Below are 23384 nucleotides of genomic sequence, written 5' to 3'. Positions count from 1 at the left end.
GAAAGAAATTCAAGAGATACAAACAAGAAAGAAGAGCTCAAAGTATGCTTACATACATGATTCTACATTGAGAAGACCCCAAACCTCCACCAGTAAACTTCTAGAACTCATAAATGAATTCAGCAATGTAGCAGGATACAAAATCAACACCCACAAATCAAGTGCATTCCTATATGCAAAGGATGAAACAGCTAAAAGAGAAATTAGGAAAACTATTCCATAAACAATAGCCTCAAAAAAATTTAGGAACCATTCTAACAAAAGAGTTGAAGGATTGCTACAATGAAAACTAAAAAACTCTAAAGAAATATTTGAGGAAGAACTTATAAGATGGAAAGACCTCTGATGTTCTTGGACAGGCAGAAATATTACTGTCGAAAAGGTCATACTACCAAAAGCAATTCAGATTCTATGCAACTCCCATCAAAATTCCAATGACAGTTTTCACAGAAATAGAAAAAGCAGTCATGAAATTCATTTGGGAATGTAAGAGATCCAAAATAGAAAGCAATTCTAAACAAGAAAAATGAAGCAGGAGACCTCACAATACCAGACTTTAAATTATACTACAGAGCTATAGTACCAAAACCAGCATGACACTGGCACCAAAATAGGCAAGAAGACCAATGGAACAGAATAGCAGACCCAGAGACAAACCTACATAAATGCATTTACCTCATACTAGACAAGGTGTCATAAACATACACTGGAGAAAAGATAGCCTCTTCAACAAGTGGTGCTGGGAAAACTGGAAATCCATTTTGTTCTAGCAGAAGGAAGTTAAACCCCTATCTCTTTAGACCAAAAATCCTGCACATACTAGAAGAAAATGTAGGGCCAACAATTCAACATATTGGCTGAAGAAATGACTTCCTTAAAAGGTTTCTAAAGCACAAGAAATAAAATTTAAAAATCACAGCAAAGGAAACAATCAGGAGTGTGAAAAAAGAGCCTTTGAGAAAATCTTTGCAACCTGCATTTCAGGGCATTAATATCCAGGTTATACAAAGAACTCAAAAAGCTTAGCACCAAAACCCCTAAATAACCTGATCAATAGATGGGCAAAGGAGCTGAAGAGAATCTTCTCAAAAGAAGAGCTAAGAATGGTCAACAAATATGCCCAACATCTCTAGCAATTAGAGAAATACAAATTAAAATTACACTGAGATTTCATCTTACTCCAATCAAAATGACAACTATCAAGAATACAAGTAACAATAAATGTTAGTAAATATGTTGGGAAAATGGTATGCTAACACATTATCGGTGGGATTGCAAATTAGTGCAACCAGCCTGGAAAGCATTATGGAGATTCTTCAAACACTAGGAATGGAATCAGCATTTGACCCAGTTATCTCACTCCTCAGCATATCCAAAGGATTTAAAATCAGCATGCTACAGCAATGAAGCCACATCAATGTTCACAGCAGCACAATTCACAATAGCTAAGCTTGGAACCCCATAGCTATGCCTTCCACAAACAAATGGATAAAGAAATCTTGGTATATGTACACAATGGAGTACTACTCAGCCATAAATAAAAATAATTTTATGACTTTTGCTGGTAAATAAATGGAACTGGAGACTATGGTGCCCAGTGAACTAAGTCAATCCCAAAAAACCAAGGGTTGAATATTTTCTGATATGTGGAAGCTAAACCACAATAAAGGGAGGAAAGGGAAAGAAGAAAAGTTCAGTAAATTAGACAGAGGGGAATGAAGGGACAGGCAGGGGACAGGAATAGGAAAGGCCATAGAATTACTCTAATGTAATTTTCCTATGTGACTAAGTGAAGCCCATCATCATTGTACACCCACAAGAATGGGATTCCTAATTAAAATAAGATATATTCCATGCTTGTATAATTTTATTCAAATGGATTCTACTGTCATGTATGACTAAAAAGAACCAAAAAAATATTAAAATTGTGTTATCTCATTTTCCAACACAATCAAAATGAATTTAAAAAACAAACAAACAGGTATATGTTTTCCTCAGGCAGTATTTTAAAATTCAGATATCTGTATATGTTGACCACTTTTTCATTTGATTTTTGAAAGATGTTAGGTATTTTTTCCTTTTTAACATACTGGATCATATTTCATATTTTGTTAAGTTCTTATACAACTAAAACTTGTAATAAAATAAGGACTATAAACCTTTCCAAATAAATACACTACTTAATTGTTAAACATCCACAATAATTTTGTTAAACTCAGGTTCCTCTTAGAGCATTTGATTGATTTTCCAGCCTTAAATTGCAGTAATTTAGTGTTTGATTTTCTTTGTTTTTCTGATGAATTATTTTCACTTGCTCTATCTGAACTATACAACTGCATCTAATTTATCATGTTTGCTAGACTACAAACCATCACTAGTTGGTAGTCAGAAGATGTGCTGTTTTACTCTGTTAGCATTTACTGTCACTTATTTGTGTTTTAAATCTGTCAAACATGACAGAAAAAAATGCAAAGGTAAGTGCAAAGGAAAAAGAGTGCAAATATTTTTTATACATGATGTTAAAAAACATTATGTATAGTGTGAAATGTATACCAGCCAAAAACAGAGTCATGTTTTCTGTCCTAGAAAAACAATCTGTGAGGCTTGCATTCTTTAAAAACACTATTATAATCTTTAATGAACACATGGAAATTTAAAAAAAGAGTTCAAATATGCAATAAAAATATTCTTATTAATGATGACAACAGTATAACAATGAACCTTATTTTTGTTTCTGTAAGATCTGCCACTTATTTTTTATAAAGCATGAATAAAATGTCTATAATAATTTAAAGCACTTAAAATACTTTTTTTCAATAATATTGCCTTAAGATGGGTCATAGGGGATGAACTGCATTCCATTATTAAACAAATTTACATTAATTCTTCCATGTTCTACCCATACTTCTCACTTTGTATTGTTACTTTCACAAATTAGAGATCTCTAAGAATTATAGGGAAGCTACAGAAGATTCTGTCGCTTTTTCACCTGTCCTCATTTCAAAGACCAATGAGAAACATTTTATTGATAACTATGATTCCCATCAGCAACTAATATCTCCTATTGTAAGAAACTGCTATGGCTTGGGTATTATCTGAGTGTTTTGGATCCTCTATGACTAAAGGATTGGTCCCTAGAGTGGTGGTATGGGAAAGATGGTAGAATCCTTAGAGTGACCCTAGTGGGAAATCCTTAGGTCAGTGGGATAGAGGTAGTTCTCCTGACACTCCTTGGTAGTTTTGTGTAATCCCTTGAGTGTTTTCAAGAGAATTGTTATAAAAGAAGCTCCGGGCTCCAAGATGGTGGACTAGAGGGAGGCTGTGTTCCTTGTCGCTCCGTAACTCCGGTTTCAAGCACAGGATATCTGTTTTTTGGTGAGGAAGATTTTTTGCTTATCGATCCCCTGCTGTTTACCCAATTTGCCTACTGTGATCACTTGCAGTCTGCCAGCATATCGACGCCGTTTTTGAGTGCAGATTGCTCACTGTCAGGTGCCTATTATCTGCCATTTGCTGGCCTCTCACCTGTCCATCACCTACCTTACACCTATCCATCACCCAACCCATGAGGTTCACCTCCCACTCGTCCAACAACAGTCAGCAAACTGATCGCCGACCGCCAGTGGAGAACCAGCTGCCTGCTGTTGCCTGGAAGTTCACTGTCACAGTACCTGCAAGTTTGGTTACACGTGGCTGCCGCCATTTTGAGACAATAGTCAGGCCCCGTAGGACCCCTGGCAGGACTGACTAAGCCCCATCTCCAGGATCCCTCAGCCTGATGAATCACAGCCTGCCTCCAGGGGCCCTTACATCAACTCAACTGACTGCTCCCTGCCGCCAGGACCCCCAGACAAACTGACTGTGCCCCATCACCGGGACCCCAGACTACTGATTGCACCCTGCCTCCAAGATCCTGCAAACACTCCAAACACACCCCATCTCCAGGACGCCTGCATGACCAACTGCACTCCACCTCCAGGACCTCAAGCTGACCACACCCACACCCCAAGCTCAACTCCCCATTTGCCAACACACTTGGAAGCCATCTTGGATAATCCTGGAAGCCATAGCTCTGATCTTTAGGTGGGGCAAATCCCATCCTGAGATGCCTGCTGAAGACTGGAAGCTCACTGTCAAGTACCTCTCCTGCATCAGGCTACTGAAGACTGGGAGGTTTGAATACTATATAACTGTTATACTGTAGATTTTCTTTTTTCTTCTTACTGAACAACTTTAAGTTATTTCTTTACTTTTTTTTGGTTCTCTTTTCCTTTTGTTTACCTGTTCCCTCAGAGTCTCTTTCTCCCTTTTTGCATGCTAACAACCAATTTCTTTTGATTATACTTTCACCCTTTCTACTATCTAGAACTTCTGTATATTCTTTTCTTATCCCATTAACAGCTACATCCTACATCCCTCTGCATCCTCTTTGTCCTCCATTAGAAACTGCAGACCTTATTGTAAATCTGTTTGTTATACTGAAGATAATAATTGAACTCATTCTATTTATTATGACAATATTGTTAATGTCCTCATAAGAACTATTTGGTCTAGGATTGGATAGTGTCTGAATTGGGCACTGCTAATATTGATCTACCCCTTAAAGAAAAGGTTTAGGAAACCTATAGGGCCACTATAAGCCTATGGGGAGAAATCTGCAAAACCCCAGATCTGCATTGCTAGAGGGGAAGATACAAGAACAACATGAAAAAACAAGGGAAGAAAATGATCCAAACAAATCTAGATTCTATGTTAATAAAATCAAATGAGAGTATGTTAGAAGAAATGTCAGAAAAGGACTTCAGATTATACATGATTAAGATGATTCACGAAGCAAAGGATGAGATAAGAGAGCAAATGCAGGCAATGAATGATAATGCCAATAAGCAGTTGAAAGAGCAACTGCAGGATGCAAAACATCATTTCAACAAAGAGATAGAGATTCTAAAAAAAAAAAAAAAAAAAAAAAAACAACCAAATGAAAATCCTTGAAATGAAGGAAACAATAAACCAATAAAAAACTCAATGGAAAGCATCACCAAAAGACTAGACCACTTGGAAGACAGAACCTTAGACAATGAAGACAAAATATTTAATCTTGAAAACAAAGTTGCCCAGAGAAGATGGTAAGAAATCATGAACAGAATCTCCAAGAACTATGGGACATCATGAAAAAAAAAAAAAATTTAAGAAGTATTGGGACTGAGGAAGGCACAAACCACAGGAATGAACAACCTATTCAATGAAATAATATCAGAAAACTTCCCAACCCTGAAGAAAGAAATGGAAAATCAATTACAAGAGGTTCACAGAACAACAAATGCACAAAATCTCAACAGATCCACACCAAGGAAAATTATAATGAGAATGCCTACCATTCAAAATAAAGATATGATTTTGAAGGCCGCAAGAGAAAAGCATCAGATTACATATAGGGGGAAATCAATATGGATAGCAGCAGACTTCTCAACCTGAACTCTAAAAGCTAGAAGGACCTGGAACGACATATTTCAAGCTCTGAAAGAACATGGTTGCCAGCCAAGAGTACGATATCCAGCAAAACTAACCTTCAGATTTGAAGAATAAATAAAATCCTTCCACAATAAACAAAAGTTAAAAGAATTTACAAATAGAAAGCCTGCGCCACAGAATGTTAACAAAATATTGCATGAGGAGGAAATGAAAAACAACAATGTAGGTCAGCAAAGGGAAGAACTACCTTAGAGAAAAATCCAATCAAAGAAGAAACCAAGCCAAGTTTAAAACCAAAAATAAGCCCAAATGACTGGGAATACAAATCATATCTCAATAATAACCCTGAACATTAATGGTCTAAACTCATCAATCAAAAGACATAGGCAGAATGGATTAAAAAGAAAGACCCAACAATATGCTGCCTGCAAGAGACTCATCTCATAGAAGAAGACATCCACAGACTAAAGGCTAAAGGATGGGAAAAAACCTACCATTCACATGGACTCAGTAAAAAAGCAGGTGTTTCCATCTTTATATCAGATAAAGTGGACTTCAAGAAACAATTAGTCAGAAGGGATAAAGAAGGACAATTCATACTGCTTAAGGAAACCATAAATCAGGAAGACAAAATGATCATAAATATTTATGCCCCAAACAACAGTGCATCCCTGTATATCAAACACATCCTTCTCAATTTCAGGAATCAAGTAGACCACAACACAATAATTCTGGGTGACTTTAACACAATGCTGTCACCCCTGGACAGATCTTCAAAACAAAAACCAAACAAAGAAACCATAGAACTCAATAACACAATCAATAACCTAGACTTAATAGACATGTATAGAATATTCCATCCATCAACAAGTGAATTCACTTTCTTCTCAGCAGCACATGGAACCTTCTCAAAAGTAGACCATATGTTATGCCACAAAGCAGCCCTTAGGAAATGCAAAAAAATAGAGATACTGCCTTGTGTTCTATCAGATCATAATGGAATGAGAGTGGAAATCAATGACAAAATAAAAAACAGAAATTACTACAACACCTGGAAACTAAATAATATGCTATTGAATGAAACAAGGATAAAAAAAACATCAGGGAGGAGATAAAAAAATTCTTAGAAGTCAATGAGAACGACAGTACAACATGCCAAAACCTCTGGGACACTATGAAAGCGGTACCAAGAGGAAAATTCATTGCATGGAGCGCATTCCAGAAAAGAATGAAAAGTCAACAACTAAATGACCTAACATTACAGCTCAAAGCCCTAGAAAAAGAAGACGAGAATAACAGCAAAGGTAGTAGAAGACAGGAAATAATTAAAATGAGAGCTGAAATTAATGAAATCGAAAAAAAAGAAACAATTCAAAAAATTGACAAAACAAAAAGTTGGTTCTTTGAGAAAGTAAACAAAATAGATAAACACTTAGCCACACTAACAAAGAGAGAAAACTCAAATTACTAAAATTCATGATCAAAAAGGAAATATCATGACAGACACCACTTAGATACAGAACATAATGAGAAGCTACTTGAAAAATCTGTATTCCAACAAAATAGAAACTACCGAAGATATTGACAAATTCCTAGAGACATATGCTCCTCCCAAACTGAACCAGGAGGACATATACACAATTTAAACAGATCAATATCAACCAATGAAATAGAAGAAGCCATTAAAAACCTACCATCCAAGAAAAGCCCAGGACCAGACGGATTCTCAACCAAATTCTATAAGACCCTCAAAGAAGAACTCATTCCAATACTTCTCAAAGTATTCCAGGAAATAGAAAAGGAGGGTACCCTACCGAACTCATTCTATGAAGCTAATATCACCCTCATACCCAAACCAGGCAAAGACACATCAAGGAAAGAAAATTTTAGACCAATATCCTTGATGAATATAGATGCAAAGATCCTTAACAAAATGTTGGCAAACTGTATCCAAAAACATTTTAAGAAAATTGTGCACCACGATCAAGTGGGGTTCATCCCTGGAAAGTAAGGATGGTTTAACAACCGTAAATCAATAAGCGTAATCCATCATGTCAATAGGCTTAAGGATAAGAATCATATGGTTATTATAATTAACACAGAAAAAGGATTCGACAAAATACAACACTCCTTCATGCTCAAAACACTAGAAAAAATAGGGATAGTAGGAACATATCTGAACATTGTAAAGGCTATTTATGCTAAGTCCATGGCCAACATCACTCTTAATGGAGAAAAACTGAAACCATTCCCTTTAAAAACAGGAACAAGACAAGGACATCTTCTTTCGCCACTTCTATTCAACATCATTCTGAAATACTAGCCAGAGCAATTAGACAGACTAAAGAAATTAAAGGGATACGAATAGGAAAAGAGGAACTTAAGCTGTCAATATTTGCAGATGATATGATTCTATATTTAGAGGATCCAAAGAACTCCTCCAGAAAACTTCTAGACCTCATCGATGAATTCAACAAAATAGCAGGCTATAAAATCAACATGCATAAATCTAAAGCATTTTTATACACAAGCGATGAAACACCTGAAAGGGAAATGAGGAAGACAACTCCATTTGCAATAGTCTCAAAAAAAATAAAATACTTGGGTATCAATCTAACCAAAGAGGTAAAAGATCTCTACAATGAAAACTACAAAACACTGAAGAAAGAAATTGGAAGATGGAAAGATCTACCATGTTCTTGGATAGGCAAAATTAATATTGTCAAAATGGCCATATTACCAAAAGTAGTATACAGAGTCAATGCAATTCCAATTAAAATCCCAATGATGTACCTTACAGAAATAGAACAAGCAATCATGAAATTCATCTGGAAGAATTAGAAACCCAGAATAGCTAAAGCAATCCTTAGCAGAAAGAGTGAAGCAGGAGGTCTTGCAATACCAGAACTTCAACTATACTACAAAGCAATAGTAACAAAAATGGCATGGTATTGGTACCAAAATAGACAGGTAGATCAATGGTACAGAATAGAGGACATGGACACAAACCCAAATAAACACGATTTTCTCATAGTAGACACAGGGGCCAAAAATATGCAATGGAGAAAAAATAACCCCTTCAACAAATGGTGCTGGGAAAACTGGAAGTCCATATGCAGCAGAATGAAACTAAACCCCTATTTCTCACTGTGCACAAAATTCAACTCAAAATGAATCAAGACCTCGGAATCAGACCAGAGACCCTTCATCTTACAGAAGAAAAAGTAGGTCCAAATCTTCAACATGTCGGCTTAGGATCAGACTTCCTTAACATGAACTCCAACAGCACAAGAAATAAATCAAGAATCAATAACTGGGATTGATTCCAACTAAAAAGCTTTCTCTCAGCAAAGGAAACTATCAGCAATACAAAGAGAGAGGCTACAGAGTGGGAGAATATCTTTGCCACTCATACTTCAGATAGAGCACTAATTTCCAGAATCTATAAAGAACTCAAAAACTCTACACCAAGAATACAAATAATCCAATCAACAAATGGGCTAAGGTAATGAACAGACACTTCACAGAAGATCTACAAGCAATCAACAGATATATGAAAAAACGTTCAACGTCTCTAGTAATTCTGCAAATCAAAACTACCCTAAGATTCCATCTCACCCCAATTAGAATGGCGATTATCCAGAACACAAGCAACAATAGGTGTTGGAGAGAATGTGGGGAAAAAGGTACACTCATACATTGCTGGTGGGGCTGCAAATTAGTGCAGCCACTCTGGAAAGCAGTGTGGAGATTCCTTAGAAAACTTGGAATGGACCTACCATTTGACCCAGCTATTCCATTCCTCGGCCTATACCCAAAGGACTTAAAATCAGCATACTACAGAGATACAGCCACATCAATGTTCATAGCTGCTCAATTCACAATAGCCAGATGGTGGAACCAACCTAGATGTCCTTCAATTGATGAATGGATAAAGAAACTGTAGCATATATGTCCAATGGAATATTACTCAGCCATAAAGAATAAAAACATTATGGCATTTGCAGGTAAATGGATGAAAGTGGAGAATATCATGCTAAGTGAGATAAGCCAATCTCAAAAAACCAAAGGATGAATGATCTTACTGATAAGCGGATGATGACACATAAAGGGGGGGTGGGAGGAGTCCAAGAATGGAGGAAGGAGGGACTGTATGGAGGGAAAAGAGGGTGGGAGGGATGAGGGGGAAGGAAAAAATAACAGAATGAATCAAACACCATTATACTATGTAAATGTATGATTACACAAATGGTATGCCTTTACTTCATGTACAGAAACAACATGTATCCCATTTGTTTACAATAAAAATAAATAAATAAATGAAAAAAATTGAAAAAAAGAAGCTCCATCCACTCTGTTCCTATCTGAGAAGTGAGCATTTGCTTCTACACATGCTCCTGCCTTGATTTGCCACCATCTGCTACCCTAACCACAGACAAAAGCAATGTAGATCATCTTCCCACCTGATCTTAAATTTGAAACACCAAACTATGAGCTAAAAATAAGCCATTTCTCCTTATAAAGTTAACTGACTCGAGTATTTTGTTGTAGTCACATAAAGTTGACTAATACAGACACTAAATCTTGGATATTATGAATTAAATAGACAAATTTTGGTGTAATAATATCAACTTCATAGAACCTTAGAGGCATAGGATTTGTGTTTCTTTTAATTTCTTTCAGCATAAACTTTTTCAGGCATTTAATTTTGCTTCCCCATTCTAATTTCCTCTGATTTATTTCCTCAACTGATTTTCACCCAGATTACTTATATTTTTTGTTAATAATCTCTAAATCATTTTTGGAATGAGGAGTATAAACTCATTCCCATTTTTTAGATGATAAAATAGATTGCCAAAGAATTATGTAATTTACCTTTTTTCCTTTTCTTTTAACAAGGAAAAATGTTCAGGGAACATTTTTATGACAAAAACATGTCAAAACTAAAAATATGCAACATCATTATCAACAAAAAGACTTTTAAAACTTATAATGTAGTCCCAAGAAAATCAAGGGAAACCACTAAAGAAAAAATACAAAGACATAAATAATGATTTTTTTAAAACATGGAAAAGAAAATGGGAAGGTATTTAATGTATACCAATCAGAATTCCATAAGAAGAATTCATAAAATGAGGCAGAGGCCATTTTTAAAACAAAACATGTTGAAAAAGACTGTTAACTTAAAATTGTTATAAATTTAACTAAATTATTTTTTGAGAAAAAAATGAAATAAGAATATTTTGAGGCAAGAATCAAAAGCATACAAATAGCCAAATTTCACTTAAAGCATACATATATTAAGGAAAAAAAAAAACAGAAAAAGAAGATATTATGTGTATAATGAATTGTTCTGCAAAGGAAATTTATAAACCTAAACAAAGGTTGACGCCAATATACAACAGAAATAAAACACTGAAAAATAAGCACCTCTAAGTTGGAATGAAATGAGCAGGGTAAAAGCATCCTAAATCACTGTATTATTTGGAAGGAAGATATATGAAAATTTAGAAAGTGATACAAAGAAGTATAGGATAAATTTTCCAAAACAGAAAAAGAATTATTAAAAAAGAAATGACTCTAAATGAATGCAAAGGAAGGATACAAGAACCTCACCTATAAAAAAAGTCAGCATAAAGAATTTATGAAAATAAAGGGGGTGCTGGGAATTTAGGTCAGTAGGAGAGCACCTGCCTAGCATAAGTGAGGCCCTGGGTTACCTAGATTGAAGGGTCAACAGATGAATGGAGAAAGAAACAGAGGTATATATGCACAATGGAATATTATTCAGCCATAAAGAATAATAATATTATGGCTTTTGCAAATAAATGGATGGAATTGGAGAATATCATGCTAAGTGAAATAAGCCAATCCGAAAATACCAAAGGCTGAATGATTTCCTTGATAAGTGGATGATGATATATAATGGAGGTGTGGGGGTGGGGAATGAGAGAAGAATGGAGGAACTTTATGTAGAAGGAAATGAGGGGGGTATGAAAAATTATGGAATGAGACAGACATCATTACCCTAGGCACATTTATGATTACATGAATGGTATGAATCTATAACATGTACAACCATAAAGACGAAATTATGTACACCATTTATGTACAATGAATCAAAATGCAGTCTGCAAAAAGGAGAAAAGTAATTAAAAAAACAAAATAAAAATTCTACAAATTAATTTTTTAAATCGAATAAATAAATCTCAAATCAGTGATTGCTGTAATTATGAGTGGACTAAACATTACTTTAAAAACAATGGCTAATGATGTTCATATTTTAAGAGTTAAACGTGTGTGTGTATTTAAAGAGAGATATCGAAAACAAAAACGTATGAAGTTAAAAGGTAATAGGATGAGAAAAGATAAACCTTTCTTTACTAAAGTTTTAGTAAACTTTAAAAAATAGAAAACTTAAAAAAATTATTAATGTTATAAAAGGGTTACTATACACTGGCATAATTCTACCTATCTATATGCCTAAAAACACAGATGTCATGTAATAAAATCACCAGAATCATACAGGGAAAATAGAAAGCTAGCATCATGTAGGACACTTTAATATACACTTCTCAGCTATGCAAATTGACAAACCCAGAAAACAAACAGAAGATTTGAACAACACCATCAATAAGCATGATCTAGTGGATATATAATGCAACCAATGACTAGAGAACAGATATTCAAGTACTTCGAATATTTAAGAATATCAATCACATATTAGACCATGAAGTTAATCTTAGCAAATTTCAAATAAATGAAATAAAACATATCTAATTCCAATGTAATTGTTAAAAAATAACTAATAAAATTTTACAATCAACCCTAAACATCTAGAAATTTGAAAACACATTTCTAAATAACAAAGGGTACATCAAGTAACTTTAATAAAATTTAAAAATATTTTCATCACAAAAATTTCAATAATTTATCAAAATTAATAGAAATGCAAAGAATGAGATTCTTAGAGGAAAGTGATAGCAGCAAATGCTTAGATTAAGAAAGAAAGTTGAAAACTGAGTCAAACCCACAAATAACAAAGTTGAAAATATAAATGGAAATAAACTAAGAGCAAAAAAATGTACAATAGAATAGAAAAGATCTTACCAAAAAGACCGAAATTTGGTTTACTAAAAAGTGACAAAATTAAGAGGTTTCTAAGCATATTGAGAAATAGATACCTGATGGATAAAACAACAGAAGGCAAAATTTTATTTTAAAATTCTTAATTTTAACCCCTGTAGTCCCATCATCCCATATGTGGAACACCTTCAATATATATAATACTTAAATATATAACAATTATTATATAAAATTACATATGACAATATATAATAAGAATAGAATTATAGTAATCATAACATTAATATAATATATAAGGTCTCGATTATGATCTCCAACTTATTTTAAACACCTAGGCTAATTTTGTGAAAATATTTAGAATCGAAACTTGGAACATAATAGGTTAAAGGAATATGATTAGATATACAGAAAAGACCAAAAGACAATATGCGGTTATTTTGAACTTCATACCATAAAAAGTAACAAATTCAGCAATGGAAAACTTAACAGGAATGTATAAATTCATAAAATAGTCTCAAGAATAGGAAAATTAGGTGGGTTCAAAAAGATATGCATAATGACATTCAGTATATGATCAAACACAAAAACTATAATTCACTACATACACAGATTAAGGAAAAAACTGCATAAACTTACTATATGCATTGTTTTTGCAGTACTGGGGATTGAACTCAGGGATACTCTACCAGTGAGTTATATCCCCAGCCTTTATTTTTAATTTTAAGTTGGAGTCTTGCAAAGTTGCTCAGGCTAGCCTCAAACTTGCAATCCACCTACCTAGACCTCCTGAGTTGCTAGGATTACAAGTGTGTACCTCAGTGCCCAGCTTTTATATCACCTTTTTATATCACTTGGTGAAAACATTGTCAATGAAATTAATAAGTTCCTTGAAAACTTAGCAAAGATGCAGGAAGTTGTTAGTCTTTGACAAAAGATGCTTTCCTGTAATTATATCCTTTGCAATGTCATGTTCCTTTCCTCCCTATCAAGAAATACCTGCGGCTCCCGCCACTGCTGGGCGGCCGCCCCCCTCCGACAGCCGGGCGTGAGCGCGGCCGCACCATGCGCCCCCGCCCCGGCCGCCGCAGCCGCCGCCGGCCGGGAGCAGCCGCAGCGCCCGGCCTCGGATCCTATCACATAGGACAGCATGCACCTTAAGATCCTGAAGAAAAGGCACAAAGTGTCCAAGTGATGTTTAGAAATAATCCGTGAGGGCGTGTCGGGGAAATCATGCAGCCATCAGGACACAGGCTCCGGGACGTCGAGCATCATCCTCTGCTGGCCGAAAATGACAATTATGACTCCTCTTCCTCCTCTTCCTCTGAGACCGACATGGCCGACAGGGTGTGGTTCATCCGTGATGGCTGAGGCATGGTCTGCGCTGTTATGACCTGGCTCCTGGTTGTCTACGCAGACTTCGTGGTGACGTTTGTCATGCTGCTTCCTTCCAAAGACTTCTGGTACTCTGTGGTGAACGGAGTCCTTTTCAACTGCTTGGCAGTTCTTGCCTTGTCCTCGCACCTGAGAACCATGCTCACTGACCCTGGGGCAGTGCCCAAAGGAAACGCCACAAAAGAGTACCTGGAGAGCTTGCAGCTGAAGCCCGGGGAGGTGATCTACAAGTGCCCCAAGTGCTGCTGCATCAAGCCGGAGCGTGCCCACCACTGCAGTATCTGCAAAAGATGTATTCGGAAGATGGACCATCACTGCCCGTGGGTGAACAACTGTGTGGGAGAGAAGAATCAGAGATTTTTTGTACTCTTCACTATGTACATAGCGTTGTCTTCAGTCCATGCTCTGATTCTCTGTGGGCTGCAGTTCATCTCCTGCGTCCGAGGGCAGTGGACAGAGTGCAGTGACTTTTCCCCTCCGATAACCGTGATCCTGTTGATCTTCCTGTGCCTTGAGGGTCTGCTGTTCTTCACTTTCACTGCGGTCATGTTCGGCACCCAGATCCACTCGATATGCAACGACGAGACGGAGATCGAGAGGCTGAAGAGTGAGAAGCCCACCTGGGAGCGAAGGCTGCGGTGGGAGGGGATGAAATCCGTCTTTGGGGGTCCACCCTCGCTACTGTGGATGAACCCCTTTGTCGGCTTCCGATTCAGGCGACTGCAGCTGAGACCCAGGAGGGGAGGTCCGGAGTTCTCGGTGTGAGGCCTCTCATCGGGCTGGGACTTGTCCTTGGACTCTCGGTTGCCGACTTGGATCCGAACGGGCCTCAGCCTCCAGATGGCATCGGCAACCAGCGGGCGAGCGTGGCCTGCAGCCAGCAGCCTCGGGGCCACGCGACGGGCTCTCCCCAGCCCTCATCTGAAGGGCACGTGGCCACTCGGGGCACGGGGTTGTCTCCTCCCTCCAGTGGCATCTCTTAGGGACATTTGGGTGCTGCGTGGCCTGTGCGCTCCAGTGGCACATGTCCGCAGAGACCCGTGGCCTCCGTGAGCTCTGATGCTTTGCAGTGACGTGGTAGAAGTTCAGTGCGCTGGATGGCAAAGGCAGCTTTCAGAACCTTCCTGCTGCCCCGGGAGAAGCACCCTTGACCCTTGCTGCAAGTCTGTGTGTGCCCGTCTGTCTGTGTGCGCGTGTGCATGTGTGTCAGACTGGCGTGTTGTGTAATGGCTGTGTACAGCAGACGAGCGGGTTTTCAGAAGCCGAAGTTTCAGGGAAGAGGGGCGAGCTGCGGCGGGGCCCCTGCCAGGAGTCATGAATGTACTGCAGGCCGGAGAGTATCTATCTTGATCCAAAGAACAGTCATTCCTGTGTGGCCCTTGTCGCTCTCCTGTTTTGATTTTACTTTAAAAATCTTGAGGACTTGGAACTGATTTTTTGTTGTTCCAGGCAAAATAGCGATGTGCACCTGGCCCCTCAGTAAGAGGCAGGTGGCCTCAACCACGGCTGTTCGGGTGAGGTGCACCCTGGGCGCATCGACGTGGGGCCGCCTTCGGCCCTGGGGCAGGCGCGTTCTCCATGCAGGCAGCCCTGATGCCCGAGTTGGAGGGCACAGCCAAGTGGCTTTGGTTTTTATGTTTGTTTCTCTACCCACAGCACAGGTGATAAAATTGGACCCTTGGTGCGAGCTCAAAACTATGCCAGAAAGAACAGCTCCCCTCCTGGGGACTTGCCTTAAACTCACCTGCGTTGTAGTGCTGCCCGCCCCAGGGAGCAGTGGAGGGAGCCCGAGGCCTCGAGCTGGGAAGGCGGTGTCCCCACCCCCCAGCCCCCGGCCATTGCGCCTGGCCTCCCCAGGCTTCTGCTTCGGAGGCACACCAGAGGGGCCTGCAGAGCCCATCCTAGCCACGTGACAGATCATGGGACTCGAGTCACTGCAGAGGCATGAACTGGCACAGCCAGGGGGCGGCACAGCGGGGGTGACCCAGGACAGTGAGCTGCAAAGATTGTTTTGCACCTTCACTGCGCATCCGTGTCTGGGCCGGACGCTGTGGGGCTCTGTGGGAGGCTAAACGTGCGTTTCCTGATCATCAGTCATTGTCAGGCGGTTGGACGCCGTGAGACCGGGCAGGTATGTGCAAATCAAGTATACTTGACCTCCACCCTCCTTTCAGTGTGACTTTTATATGAAATAAAGTGACCAAGCGACCGTTCTCAAAAAAAAAAAAAAAAAAAAAAAAAAAAAAGAAATACCTATTTCTCTAATATCTTGGAACTATACTGATTTTGTGACTTTTTTGATCAATCAAATGTGGCAAGAGCCATATGCAATTTCCAAATATGAGACTCCCAGAGGACTTGCAGTTTCATTTCTTGCCTTGAAACCCTTGACCTCTGATAGATGAACAGCCATGTATTTAAGAACCAAGTGATTCCAGCCAATAGTCAGCACTGTCTGGAAACACGAGTAAAAATTGAACTTTCCAGCCCAATCAATTATTCAAATGACAGTAAGTTCAAGTGAATCTAAAGAGGAACAATCCAGCTAATCCACAGAATCATTTAAAACAGTTAAAAACGTTGTTACAAGTCATTGAGTTTTGGGATGGTTAGCTATGCAGAAAAGACAAAGTAAAGCACGAGGAAATTAGAAAATTTCTTTAAATCTGTGTTATAGACAATGTTCTTACCTTCCCCAAATTCATTACAATGAAGCCCTAACTCCCAATGTGACTATATATGAAGATGGGGCATCTAAAGCAGTAATTAAGGTTAAATAAGGTCATAAGAGAAAGGCCTGGATCTCACAGGAATAGAGAGTTCTTACAGGAAGAGATACTAGAGAGCTTATTACTCTTATTCTTGTTGTACAGATGCTGAGGAAGGGCCATGTGAGGACCCAGAGGGAAAAGTCAAATTCTTTAAACTCAGGGCAAGACAAGGATGCTAACTACCACTACTTTTATTCAACACTGCACACAATAGTGATCCATAGACATGTAAAGGTAATTAAATGTATAAGGATTACAAAGGGAAAAAAGTGATGACATAAATTTCAAGATATTAGAGTAAGAACAAAGTTTATGACTTTTTATAGAGTATACTACATATTATATTCATAGTATATATTTCTGTTTGAAATGAGTAGAAAATCATTAAACAATATTATGTGATCAACTTCAATTCAAGTATTCTTTTTCAATGATTATTTTCAACTTACTTAGTCAATATGCTCTTTTCCTCCTAACATATCCAAGCTCTCTATAGGTGCCTAGCTAGGTATATGTTTAACTGTGTTACCAACCACAGCAGGATGTAATAAACCATATTAAATCTCCTACATACTAAAAAATGAAATTGTACACTAATATGGTAAAATGAGACATAGGAGAATATCCAGAGGTTTATCTTTCTAATGTTGATATATTTAGGAAAAAGAAAGGGAGGGGCTTTTTCTATGGCTTTCATGTCATTTAATAAAAATATTTATGCCAGTCACAAACAAGACCAAATTATAATTTATGTTAGCAATTTGTGAGATGAGATTTCACTCAAGATAAAGAGTGAAATGTACAGGCACTCTACCATGTTAATGAACTCATATCATTTTTCAGCCTGACAATAAATCTCAGGAGATCTGCTAGCTTGTGAAATTTTAACATAAGCAAATGAAAAACGAACCTCTTCAAAAAGATGTTTAAATTCATACTAAAAATAGTGAGTATACCAGTTTTCAAATATCAAATTATTTTAAGTAATAGGCCAAACATTTCATTATAAATCATGTATATTAATGTTTTCTATGTAACACTGGTTAATACTAAGTAAGATTATATTAATCACTAAATTATATGAATTGTTATATCTGACTTGAGGAGATCTAATTATGATGCTTTGTTACACTATGGATAATTAGTGGCTCTAATAGTCCTACATGATGAGTAAAATCATATTTTTGCTATTTATGGAAATACAAATAAGACAGACACAGATCATATTAATACATAAAATATTGTGTGGATGCATGTATGTGTATACATATATATCCAAATCACATACATAATACAGATCTCTCGTATTTTAAAACATCATATACCATATTTTTTGTTACAAAAGAAGTCTTAAAATCCCTAAATATTTTCAGCCAACATACATTGATTGAGTACCAGGTGTACAGAAAATACATATTTTTCAATATTTGAATAAAAGAATAGATCATTTTAGGCAGTTTTAAGATGGAATCTTCCCTAAAAAGCCAGCTTATGCATCAGGCAAAATAGGGAACATACCCAAGTCCCATAATACTTTAGGGGCCCATGAAAATGCTTTAATTTCTTTTAAAATCAGAAGAGACAAATGAACTTTTAGGTCAAGAAAACTATTTTAACATATAATTTTAGTATATTTGTCTTCAGATGCAGTAGTAAAATATGATTTCCATTTTTTTACATATTTTGATATTCCTAGAGGAAGAAGCCTATGAATGCAGAAGTTTCCAGAGCCCACCTAAGTTGGCAATTAAAAAATTAAACACATACATGTCATATGATCCAGTCAATCCACTATTAGGTATTTGCTCAAGGAAAATAACAGCAAATATTCATAAAAGCATAAAACATTCAAAAGTTCATATTACTTTAATTTTTGGAGACCCAAACTGGAAATACTTTAAATGTCCCTCGGTGATTAAATGAATACATAAATTGTGGTATATCCATACAATGCAATGTTACTTAGTAATGAGAAGGAAACAACTCCTCTACTTCATGTACAAACAGAGAAATAAGTTGTACCCCATTTGTTTACAATAAAAAAAAAAACCAACAAATATAAAATACTTAGGGATTAAAAAAAAGGAAACAACTCCTGATGTATATAAGAACATTGATAAATCTTATATAATTATTCTGAGAAGAAAGTCACATAGCAAAGAATACTTGACTGTATTGCTTTTTAGATAAAACTCTACAATATGAACTTCTCTATGCTGACCAAAAGGAAATCAGTGGTTACCCTGGGAGAGGAAATAGGGCAGAGGAATTATAAAGTGTTAAGAGAAAACTTTAGGGGTGACAGGAAGCTTCACAATCTTCATATGATGAAGGTCTCACAAGCATATATATATGTTCAACGTACTCAAATTATACAGTCTAAATGTGCTGTTTACTGAATATGTTAATCTCAATAAAGCGGAAAAAAGAGAAAATAATTATTAAAACATGTTAGGCAATAAATAGAATTACCACAAAAGTTAAAAGGGGGCTTAGGATCAGTTAAAATACTGGTTCTTCTGGTGGGGGTGGAGAAACACCTGATGCTGCCACTGAATGCAGAGACAATTTTCTCTTAGAACTTTGTCATCCTGTTTCTAATCATCTCTCCCCAATTCTGCTGCCTTCTAGCAGTGTAAATCAGTTTGTCACTACATTTCAAAATAGGAATGGAAACTGCTCCTTGATTCCCTAGTTCCACAGTCACAAGCTGGGGATGGAGTCAGCCATATCTGTTCTCTGTGAGGTGGGTTAGAAAGCGAGTACTTGTCATTCAACACATACACTGGTAGGGCATGCTGCCTAACACTTTTAAGAAGGAAGACATTGAAAGCTGTCCACATTTAATTGGATGACAAGGTCAAGAAGACACATGTAAATATTCATGACATTTTTAAACTTTTAAAAATTAATTTTGTTATGAACATTTTCAAACATTTGAAGATACCTATCATACAGATCCAATAATTTTCAACATTTTCCTGCACCTGCCTCATTCATTCCTATTGTATCTATTATTTTCTCATTTTTCCTCAAATGTTTTAAAAAATATCCCAGACTCTTCTCCCCGCAAAACCCACATAACTGCAATGGCATTTTCTCCAAACAACAACAAAAAATTGATATCCTATAGTATCTAATACATATGTAAATTTCCCTGATAATCTCAAAATTAGTTGTCATCAGATTAACAAAAGCAGGATTCATACAAAGGTCATATGGTTGCTATTATATATGGTAACTTTTTAATATAGAGCAGTCCCTCTGCCTTTTTTTTACATAAACCATTAACCTACTGACTAAACTGAATCAATTATCTTGCAAAATTTCCCACCTTTAGGATCCTGTGGTGTCATTTAATTTATTCATTTACCCCTGTGTTTATGAATGGGAAATTAGTTCTAAATCTGGATTGTTTCAAGTTCACCTTTAAAAAAATACTTTTGGAAAGAGTACTTTACATTGCATCATATCAGGAGGCACAGAATCTGAATGCTTCCTCTTTGTGATGTAGATTGATCACCAGGTAAAAGTGGTGAAAACTTATTTCTCTTTTGCAAATTTTTCCATTAACCTTCCATGTAATGGGTTCAGTCTGCCAAAACTGTTTTATTTTATAAGAGTTTATAAAACGGTTTTTCAAATTTCATTGTTCCTTTCATACATATTTTCTAGAAACATTCAATAAAGAGCTTATTTTCATCCATCAACATTTCTTTCCTTATCATGAAGTATATTCACAAAATAAAGATAAATACTTTAATTGCTATTTTCAATGTAAGAGATTTTTTATCTTACTAAATAATAGCATATAATAGTTTAAAAACTAATTTTAGAATATTAAAGCTATTATTTCTACATAAGTATTCAAAAGGAATGTAAATAATTATATACATTATAAAAGTAAACCAAAATGCCCTCTAATCTACTTGCTTTTGTCTAAAATTATCTCAATATATTATAAGTTCTCAAATCCATATTTGCCTACAGGACAGAAGTTATTACATCAGGCATAAAAGTACACCTTTATTATCTCTTATTACTGATTATGTTATTGGCAAAGTAGTTAATATATGCTCCTGAAAATGAGTTAACAAGTTAAAATAGAAGGATATCTGTAACTGAAACTTTCTAGTTTAAAAAAAGTGAATTTACTGAAAATTTGTGACTTTTCTAATAACTGATGAAAAACCATCTGAGTCAGGATAACTGCAGCTGCCAAATATGAGTACTCACAGCTGCTGGCTTCATAAGAGCCATTCAATGCACTGTTGCTAAAATTATTATACTAACAATCCTCAAATCTTTGGCAAAAGAAAAAAATAATTTTTAAGAATAAATATAACACATTTTAAGAATTTTGCTATGAAACTGTTATTGAGTCTATGATAAAATAATAAAGTTCTGGAACTTCATGCTCAGAAAAATATAAGTAGCTAGGACTGAAAAATATGTAGCTTTTCTAGAAAAAGACAAAAAATATGCTAGAACTGAATCTAGTCATATATTTGATCAATAATTGCCTCCCAAGAACCTGATACAATTTTTGATCAGTTGCACTGGCATATTGCAACCAAATTCTGTTTCTTTGCTTTAAGTCTTTAAGGTAGTTTTGCTTACTACCTTTGTTGTCTGTTCTCTAAAGCTATACACTGCCAAAATGACAGTTATTTCTATGGCTCACAAGGCTCAATGTTATTTAGTACCTCAAGTACGTAACTCAGCAGCCTCTTATTCCACTACTCTTCTTCTTCCTCACTGTTAAGGCAAATCTGCTTCACTCTTGTTTTTCCAATTAAAAAAAGCAGAAATGGTTCATATACATATGAATGTTCAGTCCCTTTAGTAATCAAAATGGTAATTAAAGCCACAATGAGATATCACTTTAACCGATCAGATTTGCAAAAATGAAGGCATCAAAAAATCCTAAGAATAGAATTAAGAGAATGTTGATATTACATACTGATGATGCAAAAGTAAATATAAACACTAAAAACAATTTGACACAATAGTTACATTCCTACATATATACTCTAGAGAAATTCTTAAACATATGTATCAGGAGATATAACCACAAATGTTCACTGCAAAACCCTAAGGCACCAGCCAGAGTGGTCCCTCTGCAAGTGAAGTGGAGGGATAGGGAATTAAAGGATCCTGCATTTTTAGGAGGCCCAAAACTTGTCTGGGTATGGAGACTTTAGGGATCAAAGACACTGCCCAAATACACAGCAAGGCAAGCTGCACAATATCCTTGTGCAGGAAAGAAACTCCATCTGTCACAGCTGCAGTGGAGGACAGAGGAAGGAACCATTTTGCAGCCATACAGCACAGGGGCTGGCAGCTAAGGAAGCCAATTCCTGGCAAACCCGAGTTTCTCCAGAAATATGGGCCTAGCAAACCCGCACTGCCTGACAGAGAGTGCCTACCTGACCAGGAGAAAAATCAAACATGGAGAGAGGTTTAAACTGGGGCCTCTGGGCATAGAAAACCACCTGGTTCTCCCCCTCCCACTCCAATCTGGCTGCTTGCAGGATCAGCTGGGACTTGGACAGGAATTCAAAAGGGTGGAGGCAGGAGAGATTGAGTTTGGAGAGAGAACCGAAGACTAGGAAATATTAGGTTTGCAGGTGATGACTAGACTAAGAATTGTCTCCTCCACCAGAGTGGAACCCTGGGAAGATCCCTGAGGTGCGACCTTCCAACAGGACCAGAAATTGCTGGACCCTGAAGGTATACTGATTTAAAATATACAGAACAACTGGCATTGAGCAAAGAACCTGGAGCCTACCTAAACCTAAACCCCGCCTCCAGGATTGCAGCCATGGGATTACCTGTCTCACTCCCACAACCCACCCTAAGGGTGGAGCAAGCATCACACTCCAGATGACTTCCACTAACACTGCACAGAAGGGAAGCTGAGAATCTTCTGAACTCCAATGGAAACAATTCTTTAATTTTTCACTGAGATCTTTTTTCTTTTCTTTTCTTTTTCTCTGTGATCATAAAGATTCATGGGCATTTATACACATTCATACTCGTTTTTTCTAATTTAGAGTATTTTTGAAGCCACTTATTTTTCATGGATCAGTATTTTGAGGACTAGATGTATGATTAGTATATTTCAGTTTTGTTTTGTATTCTTTTCATTTTATTTACTTATTTATTTATTTTATTTTATTTTTACAGGTTGCATTTTGATTCATTGTGCACAAATGGAGTACAGCTTTTCGTTTCTATGGTTGTGCATGATGTAGATTCATACCATTCTTGTAACTCTACATGTACACAGGGTAATTATGCCTGTCTCATTCCACCATCTTTAATATCCTTGCACCTTCCTCCCTCTCATTTCCCTCTACATAATCTAAAGTTCCTCCATTCTTCTCTCACCCCCTGACTCCCCCATCCCCATTATATATCATCATCCTATACCCAAAGGACTTAAAATTAGCATACTATAGCAGTGCAGCCACGTCAATATTTATAAACAGCTCAATTAACAATAACTAGATTGTGGAACCAAACTGGATGCCCTTCAACAGATGAATGGATAAAGAAACTGTGGTATATATACACAATGGAGTATTATTCAGCCATAAAGAATAATAATAATATTTTCATTTTTTTAATTTAAAAAATTTTTACTTTATGTTTTTTTTC

At 36.7% G+C, this 23384-nt stretch overlaps 2 protein-coding genes across 5 annotated transcripts in view; one reads left to right on the top strand and one right to left on the bottom strand.

Annotated features, from left to right (window-relative positions):
* The window catches only part of DYNC2H1 (dynein cytoplasmic 2 heavy chain 1), a 344715-nt gene that overhangs the window by 91696 nt on the left and 229635 nt on the right, over positions 1-23384 (bottom strand). The gene's annotated exons all lie outside the window — the stretch shown is intronic.
* Positions 13563-16165, top strand: LOC306639579 (palmitoyltransferase ZDHHC7-like). The gene has a single exon (XM_079103275.1). The coding sequence runs from the start codon at positions 13930-13932 to the stop codon at positions 14713-14715; it is 786 nt and encodes a 261-aa protein (XP_078959401.1). The 5' UTR covers positions 13563-13929; the 3' UTR covers positions 14716-16165.

The sequence above is a fragment of the Sciurus vulgaris genome, assembly GCF_902686455.1.
Source record: "Sciurus vulgaris genome assembly, chromosome: 11".
In the NCBI taxonomy this organism is placed as follows: Eukaryota; Metazoa; Chordata; class Mammalia; order Rodentia; family Sciuridae; genus Sciurus; species Sciurus vulgaris.
Note: the sequence above shows the minus strand (reverse complement) of the source record. Positions and strands in the feature narration are given on the sequence as shown.